We start from the raw sequence: 16,544 nt of genomic DNA, 5'->3' as shown, positions 1-16,544 counted from the left end.
TCATGGAAGGGGCGTGGTCACATGGACGACGGGGGCCCAGCAGGGACAAGACACTTTCAAAAGCGTTTTCCTGTGCGGTGGCACTCAGTGAACTTCAGTGTGATACAGTTGTATTCGGTATACACTCATTCAACAGCAAAGAGTCCTGTGGCACCTTATAGACTAACAGACGTATTAGAGCATAAGCTTTTGTGGGTGAATACCCACTTTGTGGGATGCATGTAGTGGAAATTTCCAGAGGCAGCTATAAATATGCAAGCAAGAATCAGGCTAGGGATAAGGAGGTTAGTTCAATCAGGGAGGATGAGGCCCTCTTCTAGCAGTTGAGGTGTGAACACCAAGGGAGGAGAAACTGCTTTGTAGTTGGCTAGCCATTCACAGTCTTTGTTTAATCCTGAGCGGATGGTGTCAAATTTGCAAATGAACTGAAGCTCAGCAGTTTCTCTTTGAAGTCTGGTCCTGAAGTCTTTTTGCTGCAGGGTGGCTACCTTTAAATCTGCTATTGTGGGTCCAGGGAGGTTGAAGTGTTCTCCTTCAGGTTTTTGTACATTACCATTCCTAATATCTGATTTGTGTCCATTTATCCTTTTACGTAGGGACTGTCCAGTTTGGCCGATGTACATAGCAGAGGGGCATTGTTGGCACATGATGGCGTATATTACATGAGTGGACGTGCAGGTGAATGAACCGGTGATGGTGTGGCTGATCTGGTTAGATCCTGTGATGGTGTCGCTGGTGTAGATATGTGGGCAGAGTTGGCATCCAGGTTTGTTGCATGGATTGGTTCCTGAGTTAGAGTTACTATGGTGCGGTGTGTAGTTGCTGGTGAGAATATGCTTCAGGTTGGTGGGTTGTCTGTGGGCAAAGACTGGCCTGCCTCCCAAAACCTGTGAAAGTGAGGGATCGTTGTCCAGGATGGGTTGTAGATCACTGATGATGAGGTGGACAGGTTTTAGCTGAGGACTGTACGTGATGGCCAGTGCAGTTCTGTTGGTTTCTTTCTTGGGCTTGTCTTGCAGCAGGAGGCTTCTGGGTACATGTCTAGCTTTGTTGATCTGTTTCCTTATTTTCTCGTGTGGGTATCGTAGTTTTCTCAGGAAATTAGTGGTGTCACAGAGATAGCTGGCAGTGCTGGTGGCATAGGGTCTGAGTAGAGAGTCCGCATATCCGGACAGTCCTTCAGTGAGAGTGCAAATGCCCGAGATGATGGGGGGTCCAGGATTTCTGGGTCTGTGGATCTTGGGTAGTAGATAGAACAACCCCAGTCGGGGCTTTAAGGGTATGTTGATTTGTTCCTGTGTTAGTGTAGGGAGTGTCCTGAGTAGATGGTGCAGTTTCGTAGTGTATTCCTCAGTGAGATCTGAGGAAAGTGGCCTGTAGAATTTGATATTGGAGAGTTGTCTGGCAGCCTCCTTTTGGTAGTCAGACCTGTTCATGATGACAACAGCACCTCCTTTATCAGCCTCTTTGATTATAATGTCAGGGTTGTTTCTGAAGCTGTGGATGGCATTGCCCAAGAAAGACAAGCCCAAGAAAGAAACCAACAGAACTCCACTGGCCATCACGTACAGTCCTCAGCTAAAACCTGTCCACTGCATCATCAGTGATCTACAACCCATCCTGGACAACGATCCCTCACTTTCACAGGTTTTGGGAGGCAGGCCAGTCTTTGCCCACAGACAACCCACCAACCTGAAGCATATTCTCACCAGCAACTACACACCGCACCATAGTAACTCTAACTCAGGAACCAATCCATGCAACAAACCTGGATGCCAACTCTGCCCACATATCTACACCAGCGACACCATCACAGGATCTAACCAGATCAGCCACACCATCACCGGTTCATTCACCTGCACGTCCACTCATGTAATATACGCCATCATGTGCCAACAATGCCCCTCTGCTATGTACATCGGCCAAACTGGACAGTCCCTACGTAAAAGGATAAATGGACACAAATCAGATATTAGGAATGGCAATGTACAAAAACCTGAAGGAGAACACTTCAACCTCCCTGGACCCACAATAGCAGATTTAAAGGTAGCCACCCTGCAGCAAAAAGACTTCAGGACCAGACTTCAAAGAGAAACTGCTGAGCTTCAGTTCATTTGCAAATTTGACACCATCCGCTCAGGATTAAACAAAGACTGTGAATGGCTAGCCAACTACAAAAGCAGTTTCTCCTCCCTTGGTGTTCACACCTCAACTGCTAGAAGAGGGCCTCATCCTCCCTGATTGAACTAACCTCCTTATCCCTAGCCTGATTCTTGCTTGCATATTTATAGCTGCCTCTGGAAATTTCCACTACATGCATCCGACAAAGTGGGTATTCACCCACAAAAGCTTATGCTCCAATACGTCTGTTAGTCTATAAGGTGCCACAGGACTCTTTGACACTTTTACAGATCCAGACGAACACGGCTACCCCTCTGATACTCATTTGACAGTAGTCCAGAGTGATTCAACACAACAAAGTTTAATTCAATTCAGTGCAACACCCCACAAGTAGAATTCAATACAATGCAATTCATAGGGTGTCAGTAAGTCTGTATAGATAGATTTGATACACCATGGGACAGACAAAAAGCATCTGAAACTTATTACAGTGCTTTTAAAAGTAAAAATAAGTGGTGGGGGAAGATCTCAAGCCCTTTTTTGTGAAGTAAATTGTATCCAAACCAAATGTCAGCTTGCTTTCTGAAACACACAAGATATAATCCCCCGATTAAAGGGTTTTAATGGAAATGCCAAGTCAATTTTACCCACAAAAGTATTACCTCACTGTCTTAACATTTTGGCTCTGATCCTGCAAAGATGTGTGCTTACCCTCAAATGTATGGGGTTATGTACATGCATAATTTTACAATGAGCAGCACTGAGTCTACCCTGATTTTTAATCATTTCATTAGGAATGTTTTCTTCAGTTTTTTTAATTGAAGTAGGGTAGTTTTCTCTGCATGACAATATTTTCTATAACCAGTTTTCACAGCAACATAAAATTATTCAAGAGAATCAAGAGAGACTAGTTGTCTATTTTTAAACATTCTAAAGCAAAGATAAAAAGACACTATTTGAAATTTGGGGAGGGACTATTTGACATCTACAGTTTACTTCTAAGCTCACCTAAATGTGCTGTGTTGTTACTCTTTTGCTGAATATATATTTTTAAAACTACTATTTTGTATTGCACCAAAACATGCACAAAAACATTAAAAATCAAATCTGAGTGTGCAGCTAGATGCAGGCATAATGGATACACTTGCGGAAATGGGACCACATTTCTGACAGCAGATAATGTAACTGTGGGTGCATAAAATTCTCAGGCAAAGGTTCCCCCTAAAAACTATGGTACTGCATTATCAGGTTATAGATCTTAAAAAAGCTTGATGGAGTGGTAGTTTAAACCTCTCCCTTTTGGTAGCTGATTGAAAGTAAAATAATCTCAGTCATTATTTTATAGCAACATTTTAATTTTGATGGATAAAAACGCAAATTAACGCGCTCATATTAAAACATATTAATGGAAAGTCGATGTTATATAAAAAATTGAGAATAAAAATTTTACACTGTGGCCCGTACGGGGATCGAACCCGCGACCTTGGCGTTATTAGCACCACGCTCTAACCAACTGAGCTAACCGGCCACTTCTTGTTAAGATGACTGCACTGGTCTCCATAAGAATAACAGAGGAACTACTGTTGTCGTTTCTCCACCTTTCCTTTGTTGTCATCGTTCTGAACGTTGCCTGTTCCCAAGACAAGTATTCCGTTTCCACCCAGACGGCGAGTTCCCAGGATCCATCCCTTGTAGGTTCAAGGGGCATGTTTGAGCCAGCGATTGAACAAGCCCGTTCAAAGGGTTTAGAATGGGGGCCATGAATATGCAGGAGCAGTGACGCTAAGGTACAAACAGCCACCGGTCTCATTCACTGCAGGCTGGATTCATAGCCAGTAATTTATATCCCCCCCCCCGAATAGCTTTTTAAAAGTGACTCCAGTTTTAATTTCATGAAATCAAAATATTTATTTTGCCATTTATTTTAATATTATTTATGTTTAATTCCCACATATTTTACATACTGCTTTTTAAACAAATATTGCATTGGTAAAATAGGAGTCACGTGCATTATTTTCGTTCTATAACGTTTGGGTTTATTGTAAATGATGTATTTATTTTACATTAAAATAAACTTGTATTATTTATAGATGGTCAGTCCAGCAGCAAATCTTGCCGTTTTCAGATGAGATTGCTACGTAAGCCATCAAACAAGAAAAAGAACCGCCAACAGGGGGAGTGCAAGTTAGTAAACCAGTAATTCTGTTTAACGCACATGCATGAAATCCACTAGTTGTTCTGCCTAATGTTATAGGTTCTCTGCAAAAGCTGATGAACTTCTAACTGGATTGTAGCCACACCACTTTTACCCCTAGTTGTTTCACAGTGAATGACAGGTTGTAAGGATCAACTGTAGGCTTAACATACCTATCTAAATATGACTCTGAAAAGAGAAGGTAATACTCACATTAGGTCTAAGAGTAACAGCCGTGTTAGTCTGTATTCGCAAAAAGAAAGGGAGTACTTGTGGCACCTTAGAGACTAACCAATTTATTTGAGCATAAGCTTTCCTGAGCTACAGCTCACTTCATTGGATGCAAGTGAGCTGTAGCTCACGAAAGCTTATGCTCAAATAAATTGGTTAGTCTCTAAGGTGCCACAAGTACTCCTTTTCTTTTTACATTAGGTCTAATCACTGTTGCTATATTTAATTTATGGAGTAAATATGCACCTATCTGTACAGTATTATACACTTAATATGCTACTAAAATTGTTCATTAAGCAGAAATTTTATGTGGCTGTAGCAACAATTCATAGATTCATAGGACTGGGAGGGACCCCGAGAGGTCTTCTAGTCCAGTCCCCTGTGCTCAAGGCAGAACGAAGTATCTGACCATTCCTGACAAGTGTTTGTCTAACCTGCTCTTAAAGACCTCCAATGACAGAGATTCCACAACCTCCTGAGGCAATTTATTCCAGTGCTTAACTACCTTGACAGTTAGTTTTTCCTAATGTCCAACCTAAACCTCCCTTGCTCCTTAATCCTCAGAGGTGAAGGAGTAGCATTTTTCTCCCTCCTCCTTTTAACAACCTTTTATGTACTTGAAAACTATCATGTCCCCCCTCAGTCTTCTCTTCTTCAGCCTAATCAAACTCAATGCTTTTGATCTTTCCTCATAGGTCATGTTTTCTACACCTTTAATCATTTTTGTTGCTCTTCTCTGGACTTTCCCCAATTTGTCCACCCTAATTGAACTGGCCTCATTAGCACTACAAAAAGTAATTTTCCCTCTGTTGATATTCACCCCTTCTTATCAGCTGTTGGGAATGGGCCACATCCACCCTGATTGAATTGGCCTTGTTAGCACTGACCCCCTCACTTTGTAAGGCAACTTCCATCTTTTCATTTGCTGTACATTTATACCTGCCTACTGTATTTTTCACTCCATGCATCTGAAGAAGTGGGTTATAACCCATGAAAGCTTATGCCCAAATAAACTTGTTAGTCTCTAAGGTGCCACGAGGACTCCCCATTAAAAAATATAAGTGTACTCTCTATGCCATTATCTAAATCACTGATGAAGATATTGAACAGAACTGGATGCAGAACTGATCCCTGCAGGACCCCATTTGAGATGCCCTTCCAGCTTGACTGTGAACCACTGATAACTACTCTCTGGGAACAGTTTTCCAACCAGTTATGCACTCACCTTATATTAGCACCATCTAGGTTGTATTTCCCTAGTTTGTTTATGAGGTCATGAGAGACAGTATCAAAACCTTACTAAAATCACGATATACTGTACCACATCTACCACTTCCCCCCTATCCACAAGGCTTGTTACCTTAAAACTTTTAAAACTTACTATTAAAACTTCATATTTCAAATTTGTATGAGACTTTTAAATTCTGATGTGCAAACACAATAGTGATACACTAGTACACTACTGTTAAAAAAATACAAGCCTAAGTCACTACCTTCTACAAGAAAATGTATGAAAGGGCCAAATAATTCTGCAAGTTCGAATATATGTAATTTCAATGGAATTCTTCCAGTAAGCCCCATTTTTCACAAACTGTTTTACAGTTACAGTGGGGGTGAGGGGTGTTTTTTATAATAGTTTATTTCTATAGCTTTGATGATTTAAAATTAAAAATATTTATTTGTACTACCACAGGCAAGCATGGTGCTTTACAAAAACACATAACAAGATGCATTTACAGTCCTGCTCCTGCAATGGGACTACTCAGGCTATTACAAATGTAAGTGTTACAGAGACAAGGTGGGTGAGGTAGTATCTTTTATTTGCCCAACTTCTGGTGGGGAGAGAGGCAAGCACTCTTGCAGCAGTCACTCCAAAGACATAATAGGAGTTTGTGTGAATGCAGGGGCCCAGGTGAATCGTGCAGGATCACAGCCTATTGTAGACACATCAGCCTACAGACTGCGGGCATATTGGAACACAGTTCACAACAAAGGCAGCTCAAAGAGTTTCCATTGGTGTAAGAGTACACCAAGCCAGACGATGGTGAGGTCCCAGGCTCTATTACCGCATGGTCACCTAGACTGCGTCGGCCTCAGCAAAGGACTTGACCAGGACTAGTCAACTGGTGGACCATGGGCCAAATCTGGAACACCAGACACTTTTGAAAGGACAGTGAAATCTTGTTCTTTGCTTATTATTGTTGTTATTGTAATATGAAAAAAATGTTCCTCTGGAGTCTACACCTTGACTATTCCTTGACCATGAAATTTGGACCTTGACAAAAAGTAATTCACTGCCGCTGAGCAGCCTGACCTTCCCCTTGCCCTGAGAGATCCCCCCACTGCCAGTCTAACCTCTCCCCCGCCCATACGGAGACTTCTCAGGGGCGGGGCGCCTGCCTGGCCCTCAGAGCTCCGAAACCTGAAACACAAATCCCTGCTGCGCTTGCCCATGTCACGGACCGAGGAGCAAAAGAAGTCTCTATTGCACGTGCGCAGGCGGAGCCGTGAGGAGTACAAGGTTCTGGTTTGCCCCTGTGCATCCTTTGTCAAGGACGGGTGGGGAGACGAGAGAAAGCGAGAAGGTTGCTGCGCCTGCGCAAACGGGGTCGTCAATGGCCCGGCCTAAAAACAAGCTGTACTACGCCTGCGCGACTGTGAAACTGGGTAAAGACGGGAGAGACCGTAATCTCGCGCCACGAGACAAGAAGGAGACTGTGCTGTGCTTGCGTGCTGGGGGGAGGGGGAGGAAGCTGCGTTGCGCGTGCGCGGCTTTGTGCGGGAGCGGTGCTGACTCAGCCGTGCTCCTGGGCTGGAATCCTGAGCGGTTGCCAGGGTGACGGGACTACAACATGGCGCCCTGACAGTTCTGTCGGGGGGGGTGGGCGCTGCAGAGAAGGCCTCAGCCTTTCCCTCCCCGTCCTCACACCGCTGAGGAGCCGCAGGATGAACAGTAGGGGCGGAGAGGGACGGGTCCCGGTGGCGGTGTGAGGGGAGCGAGCCTCCCCGTGGGCTGGGGGAGCGCGGGAGAGGGCCTCCCGCTGTGGGGAGGGTCCCGGCAGGGCGGGTGCTTCTGTGGGGAGCGGGAGGGACAGTTTCTCTGTGGAGAGAGAAGGAAACGCGGAGCGGGAGGCGCTTCCGGGGTGCAGCAGGCAGGATGTGTAAGTGGGAGCGGGATCGCCGTAGGTTGGCAGTGGGTCCTGCTGCAGCGAGCAGACCCTCCTGGGGCAGGGAGAATGGAGATACAGTGTGAGGAGGAGGGTGAGCGGGTGTCTAAGTCTTGCTATGGAAGGGATGCATGAGGGGCTTGTGCCCCATTTCTGTTATGTGTGGGTGGGGCACCCTATGTGGAGGACCAGGCTCCAGTGTCAGATCCATTTGGAACAGAAATGGGCCCTGCTATTGGGTGGAATATGCATGTTGGACTATGGGTTGGTGGGAGGCGGACCAGATCCTACTCTGCAAAGATATATGAGGGAGATAAGTAGCAGGGGGAAGGACCTGCCCTCTTATTACTAATATTAGTAAAGTAGCACCAAAAGACCCCTCTCAACCTCTCGGTTGGTTTTGATGCTGTTGATCATCTTTTCCTTGACTTTTTGCCCCCTCTTCTGGTTTTCCTCCTACCCATCCAGTCATTCCTTCATCAGGTTCTGTCCTTGGCCTTTTGATTGTCTCACTTTACAGGCTGACCCTGGACAATATCTTCTCCTTACATGGTTTCAAATATCAACTGTGTGCTGATGACTTTCAAAACTTTCTCTCTACCACTGACCTGTCTCTTTCTAAACAATCCCAACTAATATCCCAAAGGAAATGTCAGAGAGATACATGCATCCGACAAAGTGGGTATTCACCCACGAAAGCTTATGCTCCAATATGTCTGTTAGTCTATAAGGTGCCACAGGACTCTTTGCCGCTTTTACAGATCCAGACTAACACGGCTACCCCTCTGATCAGAGAGATACATTATCTTCTCAATTTAAACTGAACATGGCCCAAAACAATCTCTTAAACTTTCCTCACACACCTCCTCTTCCCCTTTTTTTATCACTGTTGGCATCACCACCACCATTCTTTTTATTACTTACACTGAACATGGGTTTTATTTTTAATTTATGCCTTTCGGTTGGCCCACGCATCCAGGCCATATCCAAATCCTACAGCTTCTTCCTCCTCAACATTTCCATACTCCATCCTTTCCTTTCCATCTCCACACCCAAATTTCTGGTTTGGTTCCTCACTGTATCCCACCTTGACTACTGCAATATCCTTCTATATCATCTCCCAATTCAAACTGCAGCCACTAAAGTAATCTTCCTTGCTGTCAATTTGATCACATTACTCCCCTCTCTGAATTTCTACACTTGCTCTCCATCCACAGTTATATTTAAACTGTTGATCACTCCCTTCAAGGCTGTATTTAAATCAGCCCCTCACTACTTATCCTCGCTTGTTGAACTTTATGGCATCTCTACCCCACCAGTGTTCCCACCCTCATCTGAAGATTTGTGTGTCTTTCATATGGCCATGTCTGCATTGTTAGACCTCCCCGAATCTGCAAGACTTCTACCCTCTCGCTCTTAGAAACCTACTTCTCCCACACTACCTATAGTGTGTTTTGTTGATTTGTATAGGAAATCATTTTGTTTTCCTTCCCTGACTTCTGTCTGCTTTTCTGTCTATCCTGAAATTGTGAAATTCTTGAAACAGGTTTCAGAGTAACAGCCGTGTTAGTCTGTATTCGCAAAAAGAAAAGGAGTACTTGTGGCACCTTAGAGACTAACCAATTTCTTTGAGCATAAGCTTTCGTGAGCTACAGCTCACTTCATCGATGAAGTGAGCTGTAGCTCACGAAAGCTTATGCTCAAATAAATTGGTTAGTTTCTAAGGTGCCACAAGTACTCCTTTTCTTCTTGAAACAGGGACATCCTTTCTTCTATGTCTAAAAAGTGCCTTGTTTGTTATGGATACTACTGAAATCAATTCCTAATTAGGGATTAGGCCCTTTCTGTTCTAGATATTGTATACACCATTGTGGATAAAAATGATGTTTATTTAAAAATTTAAATCAAATTTTTATTTAAATGGTTGAAGTAAAAAAATCATTTAAAAACATTTTTAGTTCTTTACTTTCTTTCCATTTTAAAGTCTTAAGTTGCTAATGTGGATGTTTTATACTTGTTTCCTAATTATTAGTAGAATTTCAGGCTTTATAGAGATTTTTTCCTACTGAAAGCTTCACACATAAAATGCGCATCTGTACTGAAAAGTCAAGTGTACATCCTCTAACATTGTTCCTTTGACACCACCATAAACTCAGATAACCAAATAGCCCTGCTGTTTGCAACCAACACCACCTTCCAACGTTATGAACTTTCACAAGTAAAGAAATGCTTTGACCAGGCTATTCTCCTCCATCAAGGCTTTCAGTTTGAAGTCAATGGGATTTGTGCTCCTAAATTGTTTAGGACTATCATCAAAGGGACTTAGGTGCTGCAATGCTCAGCATCTAACTTTCTTGGTCCCTTGCCATTCAGTGGAATCCACAGCCCTGATTTAGGTTCCTAGGCTCTCTATACAATGCATGGGGAGAGTTAAGTGTTTAAGAATGGAATCCACAAAAGCCAGCATGCTGAGAAGAGAGTCACCTAAACTAGCCAATAGGAAATGCTGAGGAGAATAAGCTCTGGAATGAATGCTGGAATAAGCTCTGCCCCTAAAAGGGATTTGGGTGTCTAAATCAGGACTGGAACTCTCTCTCTCTTTCTTGTTGAAGCTGTTCCACTGAGTATAATTACTTAAATATTCACTGGGCCTAAGAGAGAGAGAATGACTATGTAGCCCAGGGTTAGGGCACTCATCTGGGATGTGAGCGACTCAGGTTCCACTTCTCTTGCTCCAATAAATATTTAAGTATTTATACACAGTGGAACAGCTTTGCTAGGAGAGACTGAGAGAAACCTGCCCCAGAATACCCTAGGGCCCAATGATAAGGGCACATTCCTGAGCATTGGGTGACACAAATTCAAATTTCTTCTCCATATTAGACAGAGTAGGGAACTGAGCCTGAGTCTTTCACAACCTGGGCAGTGCCCTTCCCAGAGGGCTACCAACACTCACTAAAATAGTCAGGATACACTGGGATTAGGGACCTGAGGTAGCTGTGCACATGCTCATTGGCAGATTTCTAGGCACCTGTGGGACTTCAACATAAGAAATTTAGGCATCTAAAGATTTTAGGCGCTTTCAGAGTTTGGCAGCAGCTGAATGAAGGTTTTGAAGATCTCAAAGGCACCTAAGTCTAACATTTAGGTACCAAAAGTGTCAGTTAGGTGCCGAAGTCCTTTTGTGGATCTAGGCCTTAGGTGCTTTTGAAAATCCCACTCTTTGATGCCTACATATGGGTTTATTATTGAAAATTTTGGCCTGAATTTTTGATGTAAAAAACTTCATAATGTATTTGTTAATGCACTGAAAAGAAAAGGATAACTTTTCATTAACACTGAAGCATTTTTGTTGTGAAGTGACAATTTTTAGCCACTAAGAGAAAATTTTTAATCAAAATACAATTTTAGTGCCTGATTTTGCAAACACTCATGCTTAAAGTTACACATGTGCATGAGTAGTGCCTTTGACATAAATGAGACTTTACAGGGGCTTGATCCTGCATCATTCACATCAATGGAAGATTTTTCATTGCTTTGAATGAGAGCAGGATCAAACCTCAAAAGAGTGAAGCTTTGTATCTGCTTCAGTGTTTTCCAGGATCAGGGTCTTTAATATTTGTTTTTGCGTACAGCTCCTTTTTGTAAAATTCGAATGATACCCTAGCATAGTGGCTTTTTTAAATTATAGTTTAGTTAGATTAAAAATGTATCATCCAAGTTGCAATTAGCACACTTTTTTTTTTTTCCAAATCCTCACCTGATTTAAATCAGTGATAGACAAAAGTGATTTAAATTACTCCATCCTGGTCCAGTGCTCCAGGCCTACTCTTCTGTGAGAAAAATTCTGTGGTGCGTTCTAGCCAGACAAGATGTCATGGGATCAATCAGAAAGCTTTGTTTTGTGGTGGTGGGGTTTTTTTTTTAATGTATTACATGTGCTTTTTAGCCTAGGCATTTTGAGTCTTCATCACATATTGCTGATAAACTGGAAATAAAAAATGAAGATTCTATCTCTAAGGATAGCCTGGTTTGGATTTTTATCATGCCATAAAATCAACTATTTGTATATAAGAACTAGTAATTGACTGTGTAGTATAGAACTATCAAGATTGCCAATTGTTACCATTGAAGAACAGGTAGACCATTTGCTAAACTTTGCTGCAGATGCTTTATATCAGGGGTGGCCAGACTTTTTGCCCAGAGGGCCACATCGGGGTTGCGAAACGGTATGCAGGGCCGGGTAGGGAAGGCTGTGCCTCCGCAAACAGCCTGGTCCCTGCCCCCTATCCGCCCCCTCCCACTTCCCGTCCCCTGACTGCCCCCCCTCAGAAACCCCGACCCATCCAACCCCCCCGCTCCTTGTCCCCTGACCGCCCCCTCCCAGGACCCCACCCCTAATGCCCCCCCCCGCTCCCTGTCTGCCCTGACCCCTATCCACACCCCCGCTCCCTGACCGGACCCCCGACCCATCCAACCCTCCCTGGACCCCCGTCCCTAACTGCCTCCCCAGGACCCCATCCCCTATCCAACCCCCCCTGCTCCCTGTCCCCGCCCTTCTCGGGACCCCCCAACCAACTGGGATCCCACCCCCTATCCAACCCCCCCCCCCGCTCCATGTCTCCTGACTGCCTCTGCCCCATCCAACTGCCCTCTGTCCCCTGACTTCCCCCCGGGACCTCCTGCCCCTTATCCAACCTCCCCCTCCATCTGCCCCCTTACCACGCTGCTCAGAGCAGCAGAACAGGCTTCTTGGAAAGGCTGGGAGGTGGGCAGGTGCAAGTCGCGCTGCCCGCGCAGTGGCGCAGATCAGTGGGGGAGGGACTGGGGACTAGCTCCCCGGCCAGGAGCTCAAGGGCCGGGCAGGACAGTCCCACGGGCCGGATGTGGCCCGCGGGCCATAGTTTGCCCACCTCTGCCTTATATGTTTCACAAAGAAACTGGCTCTGACAGTGTGGGGATGCATTTAAAATGTCACCCACTATGCTATCAATTATCTCTGCCGTAGTGACAGTTTATCGTTTTATTTTAAAAAGATTGTTGGGGAATGTTCTTTACAATAGTGAGGTTTGAACATGCTAAATCAATGGTTGTTAAGGATTATAAAATATTAGCAATCAGGCTTCTAAGCAGGATTCTGACACCTAGGCATATTATTCCTGATTTGGTGTTTTTGTGGTGGGTTTTGGTGCCTTCCTATATTGGTTTTTGAGATTCTGTTCCTGACTTGTAAAGTACTCCATGAGCAAGGACTGTTTATATTAATACATAGCATTAGAAAGTGTACTTGGCATTTTATAAACAGGCCTGCGTGTGCCTTGCACTGAAGATCTTACCATCTAAATCAGACAAGAAAATAATGAAAGACAATAGTTCAGGAGAGAGAGAGAGGGAGTGTGTTGGTGATGAAAAGGAAGAATAGATTTCTGGAAGAACTGGGCTTTAAAGAGGGTCTAGTTAGAGAAGTAGTGTTTCAAACATAAGAGCAGCATGAGGGAAGAAAAGGGAGAGTCTTAGACGGAACTTAAAGAGCAAATGATAAGAGTGATAGGAGAGAGTGATGATTTTATCCAAAGTGCCACTGTTAGACTGGAGAAGAGGAAAGGTTGTAAAGGGGAAGGTCACAGTAATAAAGATGAGAAGTGAAAGAGAACCTTGGTAATGAGGAAAGGGCAGATTTTGAATATTAATAAGAGAAGAAGCATTAATTGCAAGAGTGGATATGAAGGTTGGCTAGTAGAAAAGAAGAACTGAAGATGACGCCTAGATGTATTACTGCTGGTAGGTATCTGAAATATAAAGATCCACCATCCAGCTTCTGGACGGTAGAAAGAGCTTTCAGTCACTCCTGCCCCTGCAAAGACTCCTGGATGCTTCAAGGAGAAAGGGGTATGTCTCCACTTCCCTACGGCCTGGTCCATACCTAAAACTTAGGTCGATCTAACTACATCACACGGGTGTGAAAGTTCCACACCCCAAGCAACGCAATTATACCAACCTAACCCCCAGTGTAGACAGCACTATGTCGATAGGAGGGCTTCTGCTACCACCTCTTACAGAGGTGGATTAACTATGCTGACAGGAGAAGCTCTTCCTCCAGCATAGTAGCATCTTCACTGAAGCACTACCATGGTGCAGCTGCACTGCTGCAACCGTATCACTGCAGCATTTGAAGTGTAGACCTGTCTGTAGTCAAGCCGACCTAAGTCCCAATGTAGCAGTGGTTCTCAAACTTTTTTTATTGGTGACCCCTTTCACACAGCAAGCCTATGAGTTTGACCCCCCCTATATATTAATAACACTTTTACAAATGCTGGAGGCGAAGCAGGGTTTGGGGGTGGAGGCTGATAGCTTGCGACTCCTCCCCCCCCCAACCATAATAACTTCCCCACAGTTTGAGAACCCCTGCCATATAGACACCATTTGGTAGACAGAAGAATTCTTCTGTTGACCTAGCTACTGCCTCTCAAGAAGGTGGATTCATTGTAGTGATTGGAAAACACCCTGTTGCTCTAGCATGTGTCTGTACTACAGTGTTGCTGCAGCATAGCTGCAATGCTGCAGACCCTAAGTCTCCTACAGCCTCCTTGATTGCTGTCAGGTATGAGGGAGGAAAGAGGTCTTTGTTACTTTACCTCTCCCTTGGTCTCTACTTTTTGGATTCTTCTCTGTGAATAACTCCACTGCCTGCTTCCTTTGTTGTTCATAAGCTTTCCCCAGCAGTAACAGTAGCATGAAACTGACATGAATTGGTTTACCTTCAGCTCACTGGTGGAGATGGTTGTTGAACCTATAGGTGCAGATGAGATTACCAAGGACGGAATCTGGAGGGACACTAAGCAATGAGGGGACTTGAGGGGATGGATAAGACTAGCTGATGGAACAGTCAGTATTACTGGAGCAGGACCAATCAAGTACATGTAGAGAAAGCGAAGAATGAAAGAGAAATATAGTTTGGGTCAAAGACAGGATAATGATACCACCCTCATTTCTGCGCTGCCTCTGGAGATGGGTCTGATCTCCCCACCAAGAGCGGCCGTGCAGGGGAAGGACAACTCCTGTCCCTCCCCAGTACGGCCAGACTAGCAGATAGGAGCTTCGGGCTCCCAGCAGCAGGGGAGATCAGATTTCATGGAGGAGGGCTGATTTCATAGTCTGTGACATGTTTTTCATGGCTGTGAAATTCGTAGGGCCCTAGCTATGACAGAAAAAAGGCCTCTTGTATGTGCAGAGGTACCATGTCACAGAGCAGGGAGGTCATAGTTTGTGCTCTGGGATTGTGTTAATGTATTATATGATCAGTAATACGAGCATTAATAGGATGGGGCAGTAAAACCCAATTTGCTCTAATTCAATTTAATTTTTTCCCAAATGATTGACATGTGAACCACAACCTAAAGCGTAATATTGAAAATCACCCAGCAAAGACAGAATTTAATGAAAATCAACTAACGATAAATATAGAAATATTTACTGTTTACAACAAAACTTATTTTTAGATTTTTAAAATTTTAAATATTTTTGTTTTTAGAATATAAACCAATTGGTAAAATAGGCGAGGGAACATTTTCTGATGTTCTGAAGACACAGAGTCTTAGGGATGGAAAATACTATGCATGGAAACAAATGAAACAGCATTTTGAAAGGTAGGTATAGTTGATCATACTATTGCCCAAAATCTGAAAACTTTGTTTACATTTATTGGGGAAATAAATACAAATTTTAAGCCTGAATAGAGCAGTGTTTCCCGCTTGTTCAGGGAAAGCCCCTGGTGGGCTGGGCCGGTTTGTTTACCTGCCGGACTGCTTCTTGCAGCCCCCATTGGCCTGCAATGGCGAACCGCGGTCAGTTGGAGCCCCGATCAGCCGAACCTGCGGACGCGGCAGGTAACCAAACCGGCCCAGCCTGCCAGGGGCTTTCCCTGAACAAGCAGCGTCCCAAGTTTGGGAAACACTGGAATAGAGGATTCTGAATACTTGTTCAGGTGTATTGAAAAATATGTTGGCATATGTGAGAAAGGGGGAACTGAGGGCCTGATCGTATAGTGAATTATTATTTGGCATTGTGCTTACTACCTAGTAGACCCATTGATGTCACTCACTGTAGCAAATTCTATACCTGCTTGTCAACTGGATTGAGATCAGGATTAGAGAGGGAGGAGGACTGGGGTCTTTGTTCATTCCTATCTACTTTAATGAATATTTGTTCCTGTCACCACTCTGGTCTTGGTTTTACATTTGTAAATGAATTCCTACCAGAAAGGAAAAGTAGAATATGTCTGAACATGCTCGTGTCATTTTTCTTCCTGCCATAAATGAATTAGTAGTAGAAGATGGTGTAAAGAACACCCTCGTTATCCATTGTCAGTTTAAAATTTATTTTATTGTGGATCGTGTAACAGTAGTTATCTTCTCTCCCTGTATAGATTTTGTTCCTCTTTGTGTTTTGTATTTGCCTTTATTCACATTTGATTGTGTCCTCTAATAGTGGGCAACACAAGTCACAGTGGGAGCTCTTTCTTATTAGGAAAATGGCAAAGTGGGATTTACTGGACACCCACACACGGCATTCTCATCCAAATCAAGGTGCACAACCCCTAACTTTAGCATGGGGCCAAGTTCAGCTCTCAATTAGAACATTCATTTCCTATTGATTTCAGTGGGAGTTATTTTTGTAACAATTGACATTGTGTCTACGGCTTTGAAAAATTTCAGGTTTGATTCAGTGCTCTGTTTCGGCACTTATTATCAAGATCTGCAGAGATTAAGGAAGAGTGAGTTTACCAACACATCCTTTTCCTTTAAATGGAAAAAAAAATTAATCAGCCAAGG

The 16,544-nt window shown here is 43.8% G+C and overlaps 1 protein-coding gene and 1 non-coding gene across 10 annotated transcripts in view; one reads left to right on the top strand and one right to left on the bottom strand.

The window, feature by feature from the left end:
• Positions 1-3,575: 3,575 nt before the first annotated feature.
• Positions 3,576-3,649, bottom strand: TRNAI-AAU (transfer RNA isoleucine (anticodon AAU)). Its single transcript has one exon. It is a non-coding gene; the product is annotated as a tRNA-Ile (tRNA).
• Positions 3,650-6,929: 3,280 nt separating this feature from the next.
• The window catches only part of MOK (MOK protein kinase), a 34,845-nt gene continuing 25,230 nt past the window's right edge, over positions 6,930-16,544 (top strand). For 2 of the 9 annotated variants that reach the window (XM_073349681.2, XM_073349676.2), the window contains exons 1-2: positions 6,934-7,213; positions 15,245-15,359. In XM_073349681.2, the coding sequence (XP_073205782.1) occupies positions 7,162-7,213; positions 15,245-15,359 (167 nt within the window). In that variant the 5' untranslated portion in view covers positions 6,934-7,161. The other 7 variants (XM_073349686.1, XM_073349677.2, XM_073349680.2 and 4 more) reach the window with 7 other exon arrangements.

The sequence above is a fragment of the Lepidochelys kempii genome, chromosome 6 (genome assembly GCF_965140285.1).
Source record: "Lepidochelys kempii isolate rLepKem1 chromosome 6, rLepKem1.hap1, whole genome shotgun sequence".
In the NCBI taxonomy this organism is placed as follows: domain Eukaryota; kingdom Metazoa; phylum Chordata; order Testudines; family Cheloniidae; genus Lepidochelys; species Lepidochelys kempii.
The sequence above is the reverse complement of the archived record's forward strand: the minus strand, read 5'-3'. Positions and strand labels throughout refer to the sequence as shown.